The sequence below is a fragment of the Chrysoperla carnea genome, chromosome X, assembly GCF_905475395.1.
Source record: "Chrysoperla carnea chromosome X, inChrCarn1.1, whole genome shotgun sequence".
Lineage (NCBI taxonomy): Eukaryota > Metazoa > Arthropoda > Insecta > Neuroptera > Chrysopidae > Chrysoperla > Chrysoperla carnea.
The window spans coordinates 8,940,625-8,962,222 of record NC_058342.1 but is presented as its reverse complement, the minus strand read 5'-3'; the positions used below and the strand labels follow the sequence as shown (position 1 = coordinate 8,962,222).

Here is a 21,598-nt window from a genome sequence, read left to right as displayed (position 1 = left end):
ATGGTAATAGATTGAGACTCTTTGAGAATAAATATTCCCCTTGAGGAGTTCTCATAGAAGACTTTTTCAGAATTAATCGGAGACTTTATGAAAATTTAGATATCAAAATAAAGTAAGAGTTAGCTTTCTGAGTTTTTCAGAATTAATCAGTAAAATTTAAAACATTCCACATTTTCGAAAAATTAATTAATGTAGGTTTTACCTTTGTCATATTGAATACTTCTCTTAAGGAAAAAATTAGCTCTAAAGAATACACAGAGTGATTGTATCTCCTCTTTGGATGTAAAGCTGCGGCTCTTTAGTTCCACACGAAAATATTATTTATTTTATATAAAAAAATTTTTTAATTCTTTCTCAATCGATTAACGAGGATTAGGCACTATTTCTATATTTCAGCCGAAAAAAAAAAATAAAATAATAATAATAATAAACCAACAAAGCCACTCTTGCAGTCATAGTAAATCCTCTCAACACAAATAGTAACGAAATCCACATTGAGTTGATATTGGATCTCTAGAAATGCAATTGATCGATTTAAAATGTAAAGCTTTGTGGAGTGGAACATTTATAGATTTGAAGAGCAAGTTGGATGATAGTTATTGAAATAAATACCACGATACTGAAATTTCTCACCATTTTAATCCTCAGTACAAAGCGACAGGGAGTGATAAAAATTTTTGAGCAATATCTCTTGCTTCAAAACTAGAAAATACAAGTTTTCAAATGATCTTTTGAGGTTTCAAATTCGATAATTTTTTGCTGAGATACAAGTGGTTAACGTAAAAAAGCACGGGGTGCTAAATTTTAACTATAGTAAATATTTTATAGACAGATATTGGTAAAAGTTAAGTCATTATAAAATATCTTAAGAAGCACTACACGCTTTTTTACGATAAAATGATTTTTTTTAATTTAAAGAAATTATTTTCTACCTTTTAGTTTACCTTTAGTTACAAAAGAGTGTTTTTTTAGTTTTATTATTTATTTTTTTATAAAAAAACTTTATTTATTCTACTATTTATTGTAGCATAAATCAAGTACTATTTTTTTTTTACTAATTTTTGTGGCTCTTTAAAAACTTTTAAATTTTGTTAATTGTAATTTTTGACTCTTCCAACTCAAAAGGTTGCCGACTCCTGTCTTAGACCATTTTCTTCATTGATAATTATATTTTTAACTTTTATTTATTTTTTTTTTATTTCTCAAACAGGAAAGTAATTCTGTTTTTTAGACTTCCACTATTGTCTGATCATGTTCACCGTAAGTAAGAATTTTAAAAAAGGGTCCCACGGAGCGCCTCATATCTCCATAATTTTTTTTCAGGGTGCTGTAACCACTTAAATAAATTTTATGTTAACAAAATATCTTGTGAAATCAATAATGATATTTGAGTGTTAGGATAAAAGTGGTGTAAGTCAATTACACCCAGTCTTGAATAATTAACGTTTTTTAACAACCAGTTAAAAAATCTATGTTATATTTAGAAACGGTTTTACTGTATTTTGATGTATATTAAGGTCTTATTTTTAACTGTATACTTCATTTGGCATAAAGCATATATTTATTCTGTATTCTAATAGCTTTGAGTGACTTACACCACTTTCATTCTGACTTTTACAAGGGTTTATGAAAGAAAATGTTAAGTGGAATTCTGTGAAGGTATATATTTTACATAATTTTCTACAAAAAAATACATACTTTCGTGTTGAGTATAGTTTCTTATGTTTTGAGCAACAAATTACAAAAAGAATTTTTAATATTTGGCTATTTTTCTGTCTTAAATTGTATTGTTTACAAAAGCACTAAAAGTGAATAACAAAAACATTTAAATATCGTTTAAAACACTGATATAAACTATTAGTTCAGGACCCTTATTAGCGAAAAAACTTTTTTAAGGTACACACTTCGTGACCGTGGGGGATGGGCTTAAAATGTAATCTAAAACAAAAATCCAAAAAAGTTACAAAAAAAATTGGTCCGAAGCGATCTTTTATGGCGGGTTTTTGAAAATTTTGAAAAAAGCCTTTTTTTGGGATAATTTAATTGGATAACATTAGATGGGAAAGTTGAAGGTAACTCAAGAATATAAACAAGTGAAAACAAACAATTGACTGAGTTAATTGTTGAAATACCATGTATAGGCAGTGTTGATAACTCTGTCACATTTCACATACATACATATCTGACATATTTAACTGATATTCTCATATAATGCGCAAGTGTTGATGCGCAATCGTTTGTTTTTTTTTGACGTCACGTAAATAACAAAAGATATTCACTTTGATATTCCTATATTAATACATACTATAAAATTTGTACCTAATTAACGCCCTCGTGGGTAAACAGTGATGTTTACAAAAAAATGTTTCAAACAAAAGTTGTTTATTTTTTTGTAAGGAACATTTTTTACATTTAAACTTTTATTCTATCTCTAACGGTTTACAAGATGGGTACTACGGACCCATGACCCAATTGACCCATGTTGCTCATTTACGAACTTGACCTCACTTTTTACGTCCTAAGCACGCTGTAAAAATTTCAGCTCGATATCTCTTTTCGTTTTTGAGTAATCGTGACCACAGACGGACGGACGGACGGACGGACAACCGGAAATGGATTAATTAGGTGATTTTATGAACACCTATACCAATTTTTTTTTTGTAGCATCAATATTTTTAGGCGTTACAAACTTGGGACTAAACTTATAATACTATGTATATTTCATATATACATGGTTTAATAATCCACCCCCTATGGTCACGAAGTGTGTACCTCAAATAAGTTTGTTTCCTAATAGGGGGCCTGAACTACCTAACACACAAAATAAGAACAGTAAACAATAGCTTGTCACACTCCTATGTGACTTACACTACGTTCATTCACAGTCCAACAACTGTTTTGGTTAGTTGATTGGTAAATTAAACCGCTTCGGCGAGTAAATGATTTATCACAAACTTCACAAGAAAAAGGTTTTTCTCCAGTATGACTCTGTTTATAATACTCTAAGGCGTTTTGATTAGTAAATGATTTAAAACAAATTTGACAGGAAAAAGGTTTTTCTCCAGTATGAATCCGTTTATGCGTTTCTAAATTGGTTCGCTGAGTAAATGATTTGTCACAAATTTGACAGGAAAAAGGTTTTTCTCCAGTATGAATCCGTTTATGCGTTCCTAAATTGGTTCGAAGAGTAAATGATTTATCACAAACTTCACAAGAAAAGGGTTTTTCTCCAGTATGAGTTCGTTTATGTGCTTTTAAACCGCTTTGATGAATAAATTATTTATGACAAATTTGACATGAATAAGGTTTTTCTAAAGTAGTTGAATCACTTTCATCAAATATTTCATTTTTAATAATAAGTTCACTATGTAACTCATTTTTAATCTTAAAGGTTTCTTCATCGATTTAAACATGATTTTTTAAACCATCGAATAAATTATCACTTTCATAAAATATTTCATTTTTAATAAGTTCACTATGTAACTCTTTTTTAATCTTAAAATTTTCTTCATCGATTAAAACATGATTATTTACATCATCGAATAAATTATCACTTTCATCAAATATTTCATTTTTAATAAGTTCACTATGTAACTCTTTTTTAAATTTAAAGTTTTCTTCATCGATTAAAAAATGATTATTTACATCATCGAATAAATTATTTTCCATTTTTGTTTTATCCGTTTCATCCAAATTATGACAGTTCACCAGTGACGACATTCTCAAAATTGTTTAAGATAACATTTAAGTATGGAAGGTAAAGGTAAAGAGGACAATCGTAAGTATAGTCAGGGCTGCCAGTTGAGCCAACTTATTTTATACCGCTCGATCACTAAAATTATACAGAATCAAATCTCATTATACAGAGCGACAAAATTGTTAGAAAATAGTCTGTAAAAAGTCACTTTTACGTTTACTTGTAATGCTAACGAATGTTACTTAGAGAGCGCCAATTTCGACTAGAATAGTTTTCGAAAGAGCGACAAGCGCATCACGCCATCTACGATTAATAAATGTTCGATCTCTCGTTATCTCAAATAATCGATATTTTAACTCTCACAAAATTTAGTTCACGTTTGAATTTTTATTTTTGTATCCAATTATACGAGGCAATCTGCTATACAAACTCGATATATAGTGCTCTTACTGGAAAGAAATTCGTTCCGTTATAGACTTCCACTGCCACAGTACTGAATTAATGACGTCATGTAACGTCATAAATCACTGTCATTTTACTACTTCGAGTACTGGCGTTTTAGAGGAAAGGTACTATCAATGCTTTATCATGTGATCAAAATCAAACAGCATTAGTTTTATAGCATTTCGCGTAAATTATTAATATAAATAAATTTTCGTCATCCATAAAATATTGAGTAAAATTTTTGTTAAATAAAAATTTTACACTCATTTTAGATAAACATATAGCATTTTAACTAAATAAAAATGATCATATTTTTATTAGAAGTAAAAAAAAATTTTTCTACTAATCTTGAATATACTATAAATATTTAGCAAATATTTAATTAATCTTGAATATATGATAAATATGTCGGATTTTACAGTTGTTTATACAGAGTGGTAAAATTCTGCCTTTCTAATTGATCAGAATGAGATGAGATAGACTTCACAGCCTATGTAAACTGTTTTAAGCACTTTTAAGACAACAACATTGCTGTCAACTCTTTGGTGTTTAGTTTTAAGGTGTGTTCTAGCATGCTGACCTCCACTGTTGAGTTTTGATAAAATTGTATATCCAACAAATTAAAAAAAAAATTTATAGACTGTTTAGCACTGAATTATTCCGTGATATAGAGTTTAAAGCTCTATTTTCATGATGACGCTTGACGCTGGCTTTGAGCGACAAAATAGAAATTCATCTAGCTGACGAAAATAGAACAATGTGAAGCGTCAAATTTAAAAGATGTAACTTCATGATGACGCTTGAGGCTGGCTTTGATCGAAAAAATTAGGAATCCACCTAGCTGAAAAAAATAGAATTATGCCCAACGTCAAATTGTAAAAAGGGGCGAAAAAATAAACAAGTTTATTAATCCATAAACTCATTGTCAATAAGACACTTGGTAATGATAAACCACTATATCCATTATGGGTGGTGGGCTAAACGAGGAAACAATTGAATTTGAGATACACCATTTTATCAAAATAAGACGGACATTGAAATATCCGATGTCCGATCTGCTCGCTGATTTTGTAATAAGTCATATTTCCATGTGGCTAATTAATTTCATCAGAGTGTTGAAGTGAATTTTCAAAATACAAGTTAAGTATTAATGTAGCTATAAAAAAACCGTCTGATGGTTGGTATGTTTATACGACGAGGCTCTTGTTTCGTCTATACTATACATCACACATTTTTGAGAAACCCAATTTTTTCGAGATTTTGTCCTTGAGTTATTTAAAGGGGCTTAATTAATTGATTAAAATTTGTTTTCTGACCTAATAAAGTGTTATCGAGTACTAAGTTCACTACAAAAAGGGGTTAAAATAAATATTTGTATGATCGCGTGGCAATAGGTTCATTTGGTACTCGATAACACGTTAGGAAGAAACAGTAGTCTTAGTACTAAGACGTCTTATTAGCTATCAACTATCAGACAGTTAGAATTTTTAAACCCGTTTTGTCATTTCTTTGCTCTGCCTGAGCCAATAAGATATACTTTTTTATTATATATACTGTTTATTAATATTAATAAACTATAAAAGAACAATAAAATATAAAAAACGTCATAATTGGAGTCAATTTTCAAAAGTGCCAAAGTAAAAAATATATATCCTCTACTGAGGAAAGGACGAATTCGATTCAGTTCCCCAATCTTCAATAATGAATTCATTTACAAAATTTTTGATTGGTGAGTGATACACGACTAGCAACTAAACTGTATGGAATTATGATTAATGGTCGAAATATGTAATTTCATAGAGTTCAATGCAGTGGCGGATTAAGTATTTTGCTGCCCTAGGCTCTGTCTGATTAGCCGCCCTTTTTAAAAGATGAAATTTTATTTTTTTGAATCCGTTTATATTATTTAGATATAATATTTATTTCATAAAAATACAATTGTTGAACAATACAAATAAATATTAACAACATAAACAACAGTCAGTTTTCTTAAAATATAATGTATAACTTAATTTTTAAATATCTTCTTTCTTGCTTTGCTTTCGTCTGAGCAAAATCATCAACTATGTCGTTGTAATCAATTTCTTGAACAAGTTGAGCTTCAATTGACAGTAGTGCTAAAGCATTGAGTCTCTCTTGGCCCATACTTGCGCGTAAATACGTTTTTACTCTTTTCGATAATCACTCATTGCTAATAAAAAAATTAAATTCAGAGAACCTCGACAACTTCGTTAAAAAAATGGATAACTCAAAGTAATAATTTAATTTTTCAATGGTAAGAAACACAATAATAATATTATGAGACTTTTACACTTGCACGGCTTTCGTAAAACTAAAAAAATTTATGCGTCTTGAATACAGCGCGACGCTTAGTTTTATACGTAAACAAAGCAGAGTCAAATCACTGTCATTACATGCTACGCGCAGCGCTCTTGTTTTCTGTAAATATATTATATATGTAACGTTCTCACTGTGTTACCCAAACTCAATGTGAGTGCAATACTTTATCAGTATTGCACTCACAAATAAAAAAGTTAATCAGAAAATAAATTCCATTCTATTTCATAGAAATTTATTTGTAAATTTATATAAAAAAAAATTGAATAGATCCTTAAAATGTATTGTCGTTACATTATATCAGATTTTAAAAAAATTTTGACATTCTGAAAAATTTGCCGCCCCCCAAATTGTGCCGCCCTAGGCCCGGGCCTCACGGGCCTAGGCGGTAATCCATCACTGGTTCAATGTCGTTAGTAAATGCATATAAATAATATTTTATATTATACGACCGCGCTGTCTACTGAACTATATAAAATTATGACTGAATGATAGATTTTTCAACCGTTTATGTTAATTTCAAACAGTTAAATTGCTATTCGCCTGTCGGTAACCACCCAGTGCTTTGTGTGTGAAGCCACCTGACTCGACTTCAGTCCAGGTTCTGTCCCTAGTTTTCATAGTTACTGTCAATCAGTGACCACAGCGGCGTTAATGTGAATTAACTCATAGCATTTAGAAAGTTTTAGGTGTTGATATTCATGAAATATTTTGTTTTTTTAAACGAATTTTCTACGGATAGTAATGTAAAAACAATTATTTTATTTGTTGAAAAATTTATATATATTACGTGTCTAAAGTTTGTTATTATATTAATGCCTAATAAGTCTCGTTCCCGTGCTTATTGTTGTGTTGTGGGATGTCATAATTACCGTTCATGTTCAACTGACGTAAAGTTTTACTCGTTTCCATTACGTGATTACAAACGTGAACAAAGAGAAAAATGGATAAAGGCTGTTAAAAAGGAAAAGTAAGTTTAAATATTACTATAATTTTCAAGTTCAATTTTTTGAGTTACACTGACAAAATCGTTTGTGAGTGGCTAATTTTGACTTTGATGAGTTGCATTTTTCTGAATATAAAGATTTATTGTATAAATGGTGAAGAGGGATATCATGCTTATTTACTGTTGTTTTTTCGACGATTTTTCTGATATTCAATGGAGTACTTCAAAAATTACCAATATTTTTTTAAACAGGTATTTTATTTTACAAACTCAAATGACATACAAATTAGCTGAAGCTATGAGAATAGAGTGTTCAACTTGTGACATGAAATCATTTAAAATTATTCTTTGATATATTATAAGCAAATTGTCATTATATTTTCTGGAGATATGTTATAATTTCAGCGAAGATCATGTTAGTTTAATAAATATCTAAAATACTACTGCGAAGAACGCTCTCTAGTGTTAATGTAAACAAACAGTACAACTGAAGAAAGAAATTTTGTAATTTTCTTTTATTTATTTGGTAAAATGGTGTATAAATGGTGTTCGGTGTCACAATGTACAAATAAGACTACAAATAATCCACAGAAACTGTTGCTTTCCGTGCCAGCGAAACCCAAAAAGAGAAAATTGTGGTTACAATTAGCACGAAGAAACCCAGACAGTATTGTAGTTCATTCAAATGTTTTTATGTGTAAAGATCACTTTAATGTAAGTAATATGAGTGTTTTTATCTCTACCGAAAAATGACGATATTCATATTAATAAAGAACATCCTAATTGTATTCTAAAGAGATCATATCGAGGACCTCATGAACGGCTAGCGTACCTTTTAAATACAACTTTCAGGATAAAATTTCAGTTTAAAAACTTTGAAATGGTGCTTGTTCAAATACGTTATAGCGTAAAGTAAGCCGGTTCAGAATAATATGAATTATTGACCACTTATATATTAGTAAAACAAAATTGAATAGAAAATACTGGCAATAAAGAAAAAAGTGTTACATCTTTGAAATTTTCCATAGTTGTTTCTTAGGCTGTAAAAACTTCGTACCAAAGAATCGGCCACTCAGGGTGATGCTCAATTCCCTTTTTTTGGGTATAATTGGGGGTTTTAATCAGTTTTTTTTTACAAATTACAAATAAAACTATGCATTAAATTAAAAAAAAAATAATAATAATAATAAAAAAAAACAGTTCAAATAAAAGCTCTAACTGATTGTGCATGTTTTTGTTTATTTTCGACTTTTCAGCTTCAAAATTGACCGATATATGCTAATTTTAAAATGGTGCATTTTTTTCTCATTAAATCAAATGAAAAAGGACCCATCTTGTAAACCATTAGAGATAGAACAAAAGTTTAAATGTAAAGGTTATTTAAAAAACAAAAATAAATAAATAAACATATTTTGTTTGAAATTTTTTTTCGTAAACATCACTGTTTACCCGTGAGAGCGCAATTTAGGACGAAACTTTGGTATTTTCTCCATGACTGTAAAAGGTAGGTAGTTGACAAGTTGCAGGTAGCTTCAACTAGAGACCTTGTGAAACATTCTAGAAGAAAAATTTTTGAAAGTTAAAACCGTTAAAGTAAACCCTTACAGATAGAACAAAAGTTTAAATGTAAAAGTTATTTTTTTTAAAAAAATAAACAACTTTAGCTTGAAATATTTTCTCTCTCGTAAACGTTACTGTGAACAAATGAGAGGGCGTCTCGAAAATATGTATTAGACTTTCTAAAATTTCGAAATTTTTGAAAATATTTTCTCGATTTTTTTTTTCGTTTTCGATAATGTTTCACAAGATCACTAATTGAGGTTACTTACAAATTTTCAACTCCTTATCCAGGGACGGATTTAATATTTTGCCGCCTATCATTGAAATATCACTTAAAGTTATGTAGTTTTGATAGCTAATTTAAAAAAATTAAAATATCTAATATTCTATTGCAAATAATTTATTATATATTATATACTATGATATGACATATGAAAAAATAATTGTTTTTGTTCTAAGAGTTACCTATACATTTTGCATTCAGCTTGACTCATAATTATATTACAATAATTTTTTTCACAGGCAAACACGCCTGACTTTTTGAATTGCGAATTGGTCGATTAAATCTTCACAATCTAAACGTTGAAGTGCGTCCGATTCGATGCATAGAATAGCTAAGCTATTGAGTCTCTTTGCACTCATTGTAGAACGTAAGTAGTTTCTAAACAAGAAAACGATCGTTCTGCGCTACGGTTTGTTACAGCTAAAGTAACAAATATTCTATATGCGATTTCTACGTTTGGAAACTCAGTGTAAAGGTTGTTTGCTCGCAAAAGTTTCAGAATATCGGATGGTGAATTTTTTTTCATTTGATTGAATGAACAAACAATGTTCCAAATTTAAAATTGGCAAAGCTCAATCAATTTTGAAACTAAAAAGTCGAAAAATGTGCACAATTAAATCAGCTAGATCTTTTATTTGAACTTTCTTTTTTATTTGATACGTAGTTTTTTTGTAATTTGTAAAATGCTAGTTAAAATTTCCCAACTAGTCCCCAAAAAGGGGATAAAGCCACTCCCACCCCCCGGAGAGGTCGATTTTTGGTGGGAAGTTTTCACAACCTAATAAGCAACTGTAGGAAATTTCAAAGATACAACACTTTTCTTTATTACCATGATTTTTTATTCAATTTTTTTTAGCATTCAGAGTGTATGTAAGCAAATAATTGAGGTAATTTTATTTATGAATATTCCGGGCGCCTAGACCACCCGTACCACTCTATTATTTCGGAGACTTGTAAAAAAAACACGTATCTAATATTTTTCGAAACTATCTAACAATACCTATGCCCCCTATCCACTTTTAGGGGTAGGAGGTGTAATTCTAAAAACTTAAATGGAAATTGCTATTTTTTATTGCAGATTCAGAATCTTTATGAAAAAATATGAAGATTTTGTCCCAAACATTTTTTGCGATTCGCCATAGATGGCGCTGTAATCGGAGAAGAACATTTTTTGATTATTTCTTTACCTCCGCCGATTGCAGCGCCATCTATTTGATTTACTGTTTTTTACATTGATTTTTAAGAATTGCTATAAAATAAACAAAAGTTAAAAATCAAGAGTATTATATCATTTGTTCAACATTTAAAAAAAAATAATTTTTTTCTTCTAGTTTTTGAGTTATCAGACTTCATCCGAGTTATCAGATCCTAAACATTAGACCAATAGCAACAGTTTAACATGAACTCATCATGTCAACTATCAGATGCACTATGTCTCACAAGATCTTTCTCATCATAAAGCTTGATTTACGATGAATTTCAGTTTAAGAATATTGGAAAAAGTTGAAACCAATCCAACTTATCCTAAAACGCATGAAAATCGATGCCTTTCCAACTTATTCAAAATGCCTTCTACCTCCTAGCCTTCTTTTGGGGATAGGGTGCAACATTAAAAATTTAAACGCAAACCCCTATTTTTGGCAGATTTGGATTCTTAACGGAAAAATACGGAGATTTTATTTGTATCATTTTCTGCGATTCGTCGTAGATGGCGCTGCAATCGAAGTAAATAAAGAAATAATCAAAAAATGCTCTCCTTTGATTACAGCACCATCTTTGGCAAATCGCAAAAATGTTTAGGATAAAATCTTCATATTTTTTCATAAACATTGGGAAGGGGTTAGGAGACATCTTTGGTATGGTTTAATAGAGTTTCGAAAAATATTAGATACCTGTTTTTATTTGTTTTTTATTTTTTTAAAACTCTCTAAAATAATACGGTGGTCAGGGACACCTGGTATATTTAAAATCGTATTCGTGCCAAGATACACTATGGCTTCCTGTAAAACTTTTATAACTCACCCTATAATGTTCTTCGGATCATTTTGATCAAAAGCTCTCACGGCCACAACTACGGGCGTTCAAAGCTACGAATATAGTATAGTTTTAGTGTATCAAAAACTCTCATGATAAAAATTTTTGTGACCGTAAGAGCTTTTAATCAGAATGATCCAAAGAACATTTTAGGATGGGTTAGAAAAAGTTTCACAGACAGCAATTTTCCTATCTACTGTTGCGGGATCTTTTTTTTATTTTCGTTTTAAAATTTTTTTATAAACCTTCCACCTCATATCTTGGAAACAAAGCGGGCATGACAGTTGCCCAGCTTTTATGTAGGTATGTAAAACTGTAAACATGGAATAACTTGGAAAAAAATCGAATTCTGTATATAAAGTATTTTATTCAATTTGATCCTTTGCAATTTATTTGGACTACTTTTTGAATACATCAACCAAGTGATCGCCTTTATTAGCGAAAACAAAATTACTTTTTTTGCTGCGTTATAGCACAAATTGTCATTTTTTGGGCATGCAATAACGTTTCATGGTGAAAATATTAGAATAGAAAAATAATCTAAATAATTAAATTCATTTTACCTAATTTCACCATATGGTACAGGAGCTCGCAACCTCAGCAGAACAAGAATCTTATTATTGCTGATTTTATGATCTTTTGTTCTTCTTGCTCTTTCAGTTAGATATTGGGCCATCTGGCTGGCGGTAATGGTTGCGTTTAGTACTGCGCAGCCCAAGTGTACAGGTAATAATCCTTTTAAAAGTGTTCAAAAACCTAAAATTAAAAAAAAAAATTGCATTACTGGATTTTGATAAAAATTTACACAAGCCTTTCTAATAAGATAAGGAAACTGGGAAAATTTATTCATTATTTTATTTTTCATCTGGGATACCCACCTCCTTCACATGCTAAGGGTTGATTAAATAATGTAATTGCTTATAACTCTTGTCTGCAACACTAGATTTGATTAAAAATTAACAAAAGACTTTCTTATAATGCAACTATAAGAAATATATATTTTCATTATTCAGAATCTTTCGCATTTTCGGTAAAATCGATATATAATATAAAATTTCTTGAAAATTGTTAATAAACGCGTAAAATTTTATTTAAATATCGATTTTCCCGAAAATGCGAAAGAAAAATCAAAAATACAACTCTTTAATACGAAATTCTCTAAAAATTGCAAAAAATTGTTGATTTTTCTGAAATTATCTCTTTTTTTTGCGCGCATAATAATTTGTATTATACAGGTAAAAAGCTAAAACTTGGCATAGATGGTACTTCTATAAATTTCACCTAATTTTATGGGAGTATCGTTGGACTCCACTTACGTTCTTACAAAAATTCCGCAGCCTATATTTTTATCTTAGATACAAATTTTTCGTATTCCCAAATGGCGCTGTAAGTTTTATTAAGAAAAAATTATTTTAAAAGATATTTTTAAGACTGAAAAATTACGCGGGTGGATTACTGTTTATAACATTTATAGACGAAGAAATTTTTCACAAAAAACGTCAAAACCGCGAAAAATTCTAAAGTAAAATGGGTGCGGTTTTTTGCATTCTATAAGGTACTTATAAACTTTGTGAACATTGCAAATTATGGGGAGGTAATTAATGCGTGCATTAAAAAATGTATTTTTTTTGTTGCACTATTTTAAGAAATTGAAAAAAAGTTATTATACCATCCTGATTTCAAAAGCAGAACTTTTTGAAAAAAATTCAAAATTTTTTTAAATTCATCAAAAGATTGTAATAGCCATGAAACGTAAAGATGTTAAAAAAAAATTATTTTCTAATCGACACAAATCGCGGCCGAAAGGCCCCCATAATTGTGTTGCTTTTTAAACTCTTCTTATTTATAAAAAAAAAATAAAAATAATGCAAACACTGGTGATACTTTCTTAGAGTCTACTCCATACTTGCAACTAACAGTCCATACATGCTTACCGTCGTGACATAGATGACATCTAACATTGCTTCTGATTAACACCATTGAAAGCCTGTGTTATCCGTGTCGATAGAATGAAATCGTAATTTAAAATAATAATATTGAGAGGTTAATGTTAGTATTTCATTATAATCTGAGTTAAAAATTTTGGAACTAACGTTGATGTTGATGAGAAAAATTTATGTTAGGTCATGGACACCAATCAGTAGACTTATTTATGACACTACGGTAAGCAAATATTTGGCTTAACGTTACTTAAAAATCAATACTTTTTCCCAATTTCGAAATTTTCTAAAAACTAATATTTAATTAGTTGATTACGTTTTCCTATACTTACAACTTAAATCTAAATTCTGTATCTGTGGTTAATTAACACGAAAACAAATTAAAGGTTTCCGAAAAAAAAAAAAACGGATTTCTCAAAAATCAAATAAAAGTCATATTTGCTCACTGTCACCCAGTCGCATTTTAACATATTCCGAACAAATGCTGAAACATTTTTAAACCATGCTATCTTACTGTAAATAAAGGTATTTTACTTCAAAAAAATACCCAAAGTCTCTAATTTTTTGGGGGTGTTGTGGGTATGCCGTGAGTCTAAAACCTAGTTTTCGTATTCGTGGTGGTAGGGGAAGATATAACTCTATGTCAATCCAGGGAGTGTGTTAGTTTTTATTAGTTATTTTTGTTGCTATCGCACGTATATACTGTCAAGTTCTATATATCAATTTTTAGGAATTTTGATTATTTATCGAATGTTACCAAAATGAAGTATAAGGTCAATAAGATCAATGACAATGGCCCGTTAAAGCTCAAATGAGAGAGATAGTTTTCGTTTATTGATAAATACTGAATAACTGACATTTTTTTTCGTCCATTTAGATTTTAAATCTATTGATAGGCTTGAAACTTACTACAGACACTAAAAAGTAGGTTAATAAGGTCAATGAATATGGCCGATCAAAGGTCAAATGTAAGGGTTAGTTTTCGTTTATTGATAAATACTGACTAACTGACATGTTTTTTCATTCATTAGACTTCAAACCTATTTATAGGTTTGAAAACTATTACAGACACTAAAAAATAGGTCCATAAGGTCAATGACATGTTTTTTCGTTCAGTTAGACTTTAAACATATTGATACGTTGCCGCCCATTAGAAATTTCTGGAGAACCAGACATTGATATTCAACCATAACTGCTTGGGATATATCCGCTTAAAATATTTTCAGATTTGTAACACTTCCGGTTATACAGAAAGTTGACCCTAAAATCGTTATTACAAATAGAATTCCCAATTTATTGTTACACTACTCGGTTTAGTCAATAATTCTGAGTATCTTTTGTAATAAAGTGACCCCTTTAATATTTAAGGTTTTCGAGATAAACGATATTTATTGGAAATTGTGATGTAAATGGGTGTGTGGAAAAAAGGCTGTAACTTCTATACTAAATTAGGTAAAACGTTTATATCTGGCTTATTAAAGAGCTAAAAGGTGCTGCCACACGCGCGATTTTAAAAACCACCAAGTTCCTAAATGTGAACAACAATAATAAGTAATAATAATAAATAAGGTGGATAAACAAAGTAAAAAATTCATTGAGTTGAAAAAATTGCATTCGTGTCTAGAACTCGAATAGCCTAATTGGTAGGGCGCTTGACATGAATCCAAGAAGTCCGGGTTCGAGTCCTGGTTCGAGTGTATTTTTTTCAATTCTCTTTAATTAAGATTGCTAGACAAGACATTTGTCAATAATTAGTTTACGATTGAATGTAACATATTATATATCAAAATTAGTCGAAAGACCATGATGTAAATATTGTGTGCATAATTAAATGTGAACAACAATAATAAGTAATAATAATAAATAAGGTGGATAAACAAAGTAAAAAATTCATTGAGTTGAAAAAATTGCATTCGTGTCTAGAACTCGAATAGCCTAATTGGTAGGGCGCTTGACATGAATCCAAGAAGTCCGGGTTCGAGTCCTGGTTCGAGTGTATTTTTTTCAATTCTCTTTAATTAAGATTGCTAGACAAGACATTTGTCAATAATTAGTTTACGATTGAATGTAACATATTATATATCAAAATTAGTCGAAAGACCATGATGTAAATATTGTGTGCATAATTAAATGTGAACAACAATAATAAGTAATAAACATGGTTGTCTTTATAATAGATGAGACGAGTAAACTTCTTTTACGTCAGAAATTTAAAGAGGCTAGTTTATTGACAACTTTTATATAAAAAAAAAAAACGCTGAATACGCTGGTGACAAAAAAACTTTTGTAAGCCATGGTATTCGTTGTTAAAAATTATGATTTTGAGCGGCAATTTTCATTGTTTTGATGTTTTTTAACTTTTAAGGAAAACGCGTTGTACGAAAAAAATTTAATAGACAAAAAATTAAGATTTTAACCAAATACGTCGTTTGGGACTAGTTTCGATCTTTATCTTTGACCGTTAAATTTTTATTAGCAAATTAAGGGTCAAAAATTAACAATTGGCTTCTGTTTTTTTTCTGCTCAACAAAGGATCGTATAGATATTTTATTTTGGCCAAGGATTGTGTTTTGTTCATAGAATACACAGTTTTTTTTTCTTTCTGTTATTATATCTCATGTATTGAGCAATTGTTCAAACAAATTAACTGATTTTTTTAACTAAATAAATTATTTTGTTATTTTTAAACCCTCTTCCATCGCTCGGACAGTAGTCGACTGAAACCTAAATTATATATCTTGACTCAGAAAAGTCGTATTAATATTAAACATGCGGCAAATGAAAAAGATAAAACATTAAGGAAAACTGTAGTCTAAGTTGACCTCAATCCGATAAGCAGAAGCGGAGATGTCAGCCACTTTGCGTTTCGCCGTCTCAATTGTTTATTAATTAATTTTTTTCAAAATTCAAAACTAATGAAGTTTTTTATATATTTTCTCGTTAAAAACATATAATTATCAATGCAAATAAATGTTTTTAATCTGTTTGTGTGAATAATTTCTTCTTCGTTTTATGACAGTCGCAAATCTATTCTTATAAGTGTAGATAAAAAATAAAGAGTAAATTGTTATTTTTAATTAAAACAGTATCGTCAAAAAAGGACATTTTCAGGTCTGAATAAATTTACCCAAATTTTACTTGATTGCGTCTAATTCGTTAAGTTATGGCCAAATAAAACCGATCGCATTTGGAAAAATCGTCATTTCCAGATAGTCAGAATTTTTTTCAGAATAAGTTTGAAATTCTTTGAAATTTTCGGAAAGTATACTTCATTATATCCTCAAACAACCTTTTCAATTTTGAAATAGAAGTATTATGCATTTTTTTAAATATCAACTTTTCCATTTAAAATGACATTTTTTGTAGTTTTATCCTCAATGTTGTAATTAAAATCGACTTTTTTCAAAATTCAAATAATTATACTTTCGAATGAATCGGACTCAAATTTTCAGAATGTACTCCTTTTCTGGTGTCAATGACCCACCCCGCACACTTATGGCGAAAAGTATATATATATAGGAAATATATAAATTATAGGAAATTTTTCTCTCTTTATTTTGATACATAAACACTTTTCACATAAATAGCTTGCTTCAGATTCGTGTTCAGCACCTCAAAAAAACATAAAATAAACAAATCAAAACAATTACACCAAAACTTTCCATTTCAAACTACCGTTTGATTGGACTATATTGACGAATGGATAAGTTTGATTTGAACCGACCAATTTTTTTCATTCCACACAAAATTATTATATATATATAATATTGATTTGTTTGTTCTATGTTTTTTTGGGGTGCTGAACACGAATCTGAAGCAAGCTATTTATACGAAAAGTGTTTACGTATCAAAATAAAGAGAGAAAAATTTCCTATAATTTATGTCTCTTAACATTTTTTCTTACGTCTTACGGTTTTCACGCAAAAGAGTGCTCAAATATTGGAGAAATTAGCATTTAAAAAAAAAAGCAGGAGACACCATTAGTTTATATTTTTTATTTTATGTAGGTGAACATTATTAATAAAATTTAATTTAAAAATTTTTAAATAGTCATAAAAATGTTTCTTTCCTACAACAAATAGTACTTGCATAAGTAATGTTTTTTTATAAAAAAAAAACGAATCTATTTATTCGCTAGAAAAATATACATTTATTCTATAAGTAGTGTTTTTTCACAAAAAAAAATAGATAATATAATATATATGGCATTATTAGATAATCACTTATTATTTAAGTAAGAAAACCAAATAAATAAACATATACTTACAATACTTACTTGTACTTACTCCAATAACAAAAAATTGAGCAAATAAATTTTTTGCTAAATGCTTTGAAACGAATTCAAAAAAAAAAAATGTTCCCTCCAAAAATTATCAGATTGTGGTTTAGTATGAAATGAACAATAGACTAACTATTTAAAGCTATTTATTGTTTTTTTGTTTTGTTTTGTTTTGTTTTGTTTTGTTTTGTTTTGTTTTTTTATACCATGTATATATGAAATATACATAGTATATTAAGTTTAGTCCCAAGTTTGTAACGCTTAAAAATAATGATGCTAGGAAAAAAATTTTGTCATAGGTGTTCATAAAATCACCTAATTAGTCCATTTCCGGTTGTCTGCCGTCCGTCCGTCCGTCCGTCCGTCTGTGGACACAATAACTCAAAAACGATAAAAGATATCGATCTGAAATTTTTACAGCGTACTTAGGACGTAAAAAGGGAGGTCAAGTTCGTAAATGAGCATCATAGGTCAATTGGATCTTATAAACCGTTAGAGATAGAACAAAAGTTTAAATGTAAAAAATGTTCCTTATAAAAAAATAAAAAACTTTTGTTTCATACATTTTTTTGTAAACATCACTGTTTACCCACGAGGGCGTTAATTAGGTGCAAATTTTATAGTATGTATTAATATAGGAATATCAGTTGTGTGTGTGTCTATTTAAAAGTGAATATCTTTTGTTATTTACGTGACGTTAAAAAACAAACGATTGCGCATCAACACTGTCTATACATGGTATTTCAACAATTAACTCAGTCAATTGTTTGTTTACACTTGTTTTTTTTTTTTTTTTTTTTTTTTTAAATTTTATTTAATCATAAATCTATTTAGGTGATGGGCATGCCCATATGGGTGGATCCACCACTGATTTGCATAGTTATTCAAGTAGAAAATTTAAACTTTAGTAAAAAAAATATACTTGTACTTAAAAATAAAAAAAACAATAACATACATTTGAGCAAAACAAAAACTTCAAAGAAACAAGAAATTCAATGGAAGCGTTGGCTATAGAAAGTTTGGATAAATTTGGCTCATAACTAACTTGTTTTAAATTTCAAACACCGTCTAAATTTTCAATTGCTAGTTGACTTCTTACTTTACTTTTAATTTTATTCATACAACAGAAAGTTTGCTCGCACGAGTATGTCGATCCGAAGATAGTCAGCTCTCCAAATACCAACTTCTTCACTTCACTGTAATAATCTAAATGACTATTCCATGCGTCGAATATAAGTTTCTTAACTCGTGGCATTTCTTTTAAAGCTGTCCACTTTTACGTAAATACATTTCTGAATTTCCAACTCTTTCAACTCTGTTAATTTTCCACTCCACAAAGCTTTACTTTTTAAATCAATCAATTGCATTTCTTGAGATCCAGTATCAACTTCAAATGGTTCAATGTGAATTTCGTTACTGTATATGTTGAGAGTATTTACGTTGAATGCTAGAGTGGTTTTGTTGGTTTTGAATTACTAAAATCTGTCAGTAAATTCATGTTTAATTTTTGTTATAACTGTGCTGAAATAATTCGTGCCAACGGTTGCACTTGCTTTATCGCGATATTACTTTAGAAATTGAAAATAAAGTAATTTACCCCTCTGAATATCTTCTGTAAAAATAATTAATTTTTCTACGAAACAAATCAATTCTTCTACACTGAAAAAAAAAAAATTAAAATAATGACAACCTCATCCCGAAGTTGGCCGTTTCATATTGAAATAAAGTAAAAATATTTTCAACCTTTTGCCTAACGATTGGAGCAAGAATTGCTAAATATTTTTATTTACAGTAGAATGGGATTTAATTTAAAATATGAATTCATTGATACAACATCGCTGAAGTTAAATATTGACCCCACTGATTTTTTGTAGCGTGTTCAGGACGTAAAAAGAAAAGTTTAAATGCAATAAGTGTTTTTTTATGAAAAAATAAACAACTTATGTTTGGAACATTTTTCGTAAAAAAAAAAAAATTAAGTTTCCTTTTTCTCCAAAATTATAAAAGATAGAAGATAAAAAACTTGTAGGTAGCTTCAAATAATGGATCTGTTGATTCTAATTTCGTATCCACTCCATTCAACACTATTAACGGGGGAAAATAACGAATTTTGGGGGGGGGAGACTTTTTGTTTTTGTATAAGTTTGTTTTTAATGCATTTAGGTTTCAAAAAAATGTAAAAGATGATTCTTAGAAAATACTAAGTATCTCAAAATATAAAGTATTTCAATAATTAATTTAGTCAATTGTTAATTTATGCTATTTTAATGAACAGTATTTTTTATTTCAGTTCAGACGGATCTCCTTGGTTACCTAATAAAAATAGCCTAATCTGCAGTAAACATTTTATTGGGAATGCTAAATCAGATCATCCTCTCAGTCCAAGTTTTGTACCAACAATCTTTCCATCGCAATATCATACCAAGCAGCAAACAGAGCGTCAACAACTGAATGCTTTATCAAGGTAATCTATCTTTTTTTTGTGTCTATCTTTCTTTATTTACTTGACTTAAAAAACAAACGACTGCGTAATCAACACTGTCTTTACATGGTATTTCAACAATTAACTGTGTCATTTGTTTGTTTTCACTTCTTTACAAAAATATTTAATAATTAAAAAATTTAAGTGTCGGTTATAACCCACTACCCCTCAGTTATTCTGCGTTTTTATATTGAGATATTCGAGAATTCGTCTGTCATGGGCGACAGACGTGGTATTCCTTGCTCTACTTGTGCAAAGAAAATCAATCGATATGATGATATTTTGGAGTGTGTTGAATGTGCTAATGTCTTTCACATACAGTGTATAGGCTAAAGTGTTGAAAATTTGCGTCAAATGATTGATGAAAAGAAATTAAAAAGTGGTTGTGTATTGAATGTGAAAAAACTGAGGTTATGAGTGTACCAGAAATTAATAATAAAGGCTGCAATTCTGAGGAAAATGCTTCTCATATTGAAACACAATCAATAAAAGAGATGAAAAATGAACAACTTGAGAGAACAAAAGAGAAAATGAATATTTAAAGAAAGAAAACTCTCTACTTGAAAAACTTGTTCGTGAAATGGATGATAAATTTATTCTACTAACCAAACAAATTCAAGAAAAAGACTTAGAAATACAGAAACTTATATTAAATAATAAATTAAATGCAAATAAAATAGCACTCATTGAAGAAAATAGTGCAAATAATTTTGAAAATACGAACAAATCAAATACTTTCGAAACTACAAATACCATACAGTTGGTTGATATAGGCAAAAGTCATTGCATCAATGTGCAAAACATTGTAGTTGAAAACAAATTGGCAAGTAATACACAAAATTAAACCAAGCAAAATCTACCAGAGGGACTGGAATGTCATATGCAAATGTAGTCCGGGAAAACATTTCAGTTCAAAAAAATAATCGTGAAAGTGATACGGATGGATATAAAACTGTTAACTATAAGCGATCAAATAGAAATAATAAAACCAAACAGAACAGTATAGTCGGAACAGCTAAAAATATCGAAAATTTTATTGCTGCACCACGAAAAATATGGATTTACGTTGGTGGAGTTTCACAAAACGTGACTGCTGAAACAATTGTTGATCATATTCGATCGAAAATCGATGACCATGAAATTACCTGCGAAAAACTTCAAACCAAAGGAAAAAATGGATCGTTTATGGTTGGCGTGAACAATAAATTTCAAGAACAAATATATTCTTCTGATTTCTGGCCAAGTGGAATAATTATTCGCAGATACAACATACGGTTTTTTCGAAAACAACATAACAAAGTATGGAATAATGAACAGAAGTCAGCAGAACAAAACAATCCATAAAATCACAATTTTGAGTGCCAATATACAAGGCCTGTCTCCATATAAATTGCCTGAGCTGAATATTGAAATTAATAAATTGTCACCATTGATTTTATGTCTATCCGAACATTGGTTAAATGAATCGGTAATAGAAGCTGCAATCTTACAAGTTTATACGCTAAGTTCCTACTACTGCAGAAGTCAACATAGCAGAGGTGGAGTGTGTATATTTACCAAAAATGGAACACAAACACGAAAAATTGATCTACTACA

The 21,598-nt window shown here is 29.5% G+C and overlaps 1 protein-coding gene across 2 annotated transcripts in view; it reads left to right on the top strand.

The window, feature by feature from the left end:
- The first annotated feature begins 7,259 nt into the window (after positions 1-7,259).
- The window catches only part of LOC123302377, a 54,019-nt gene continuing 39,680 nt past the window's right edge, over positions 7,260-21,598 (top strand). The window contains exons 1-2 of one of the 2 annotated variants that reach the window (XM_044885289.1): positions 7,260-7,448; positions 19,811-19,984. In XM_044885289.1, the coding sequence (XP_044741224.1) occupies positions 7,294-7,448; positions 19,811-19,984 (329 nt within the window). In that variant the 5' untranslated portion in view covers positions 7,260-7,293. The remainder of the gene's footprint in view (positions 7,449-19,810; positions 19,985-21,598) is intronic. The other variant, XM_044885290.1, reaches the window with a different exon arrangement.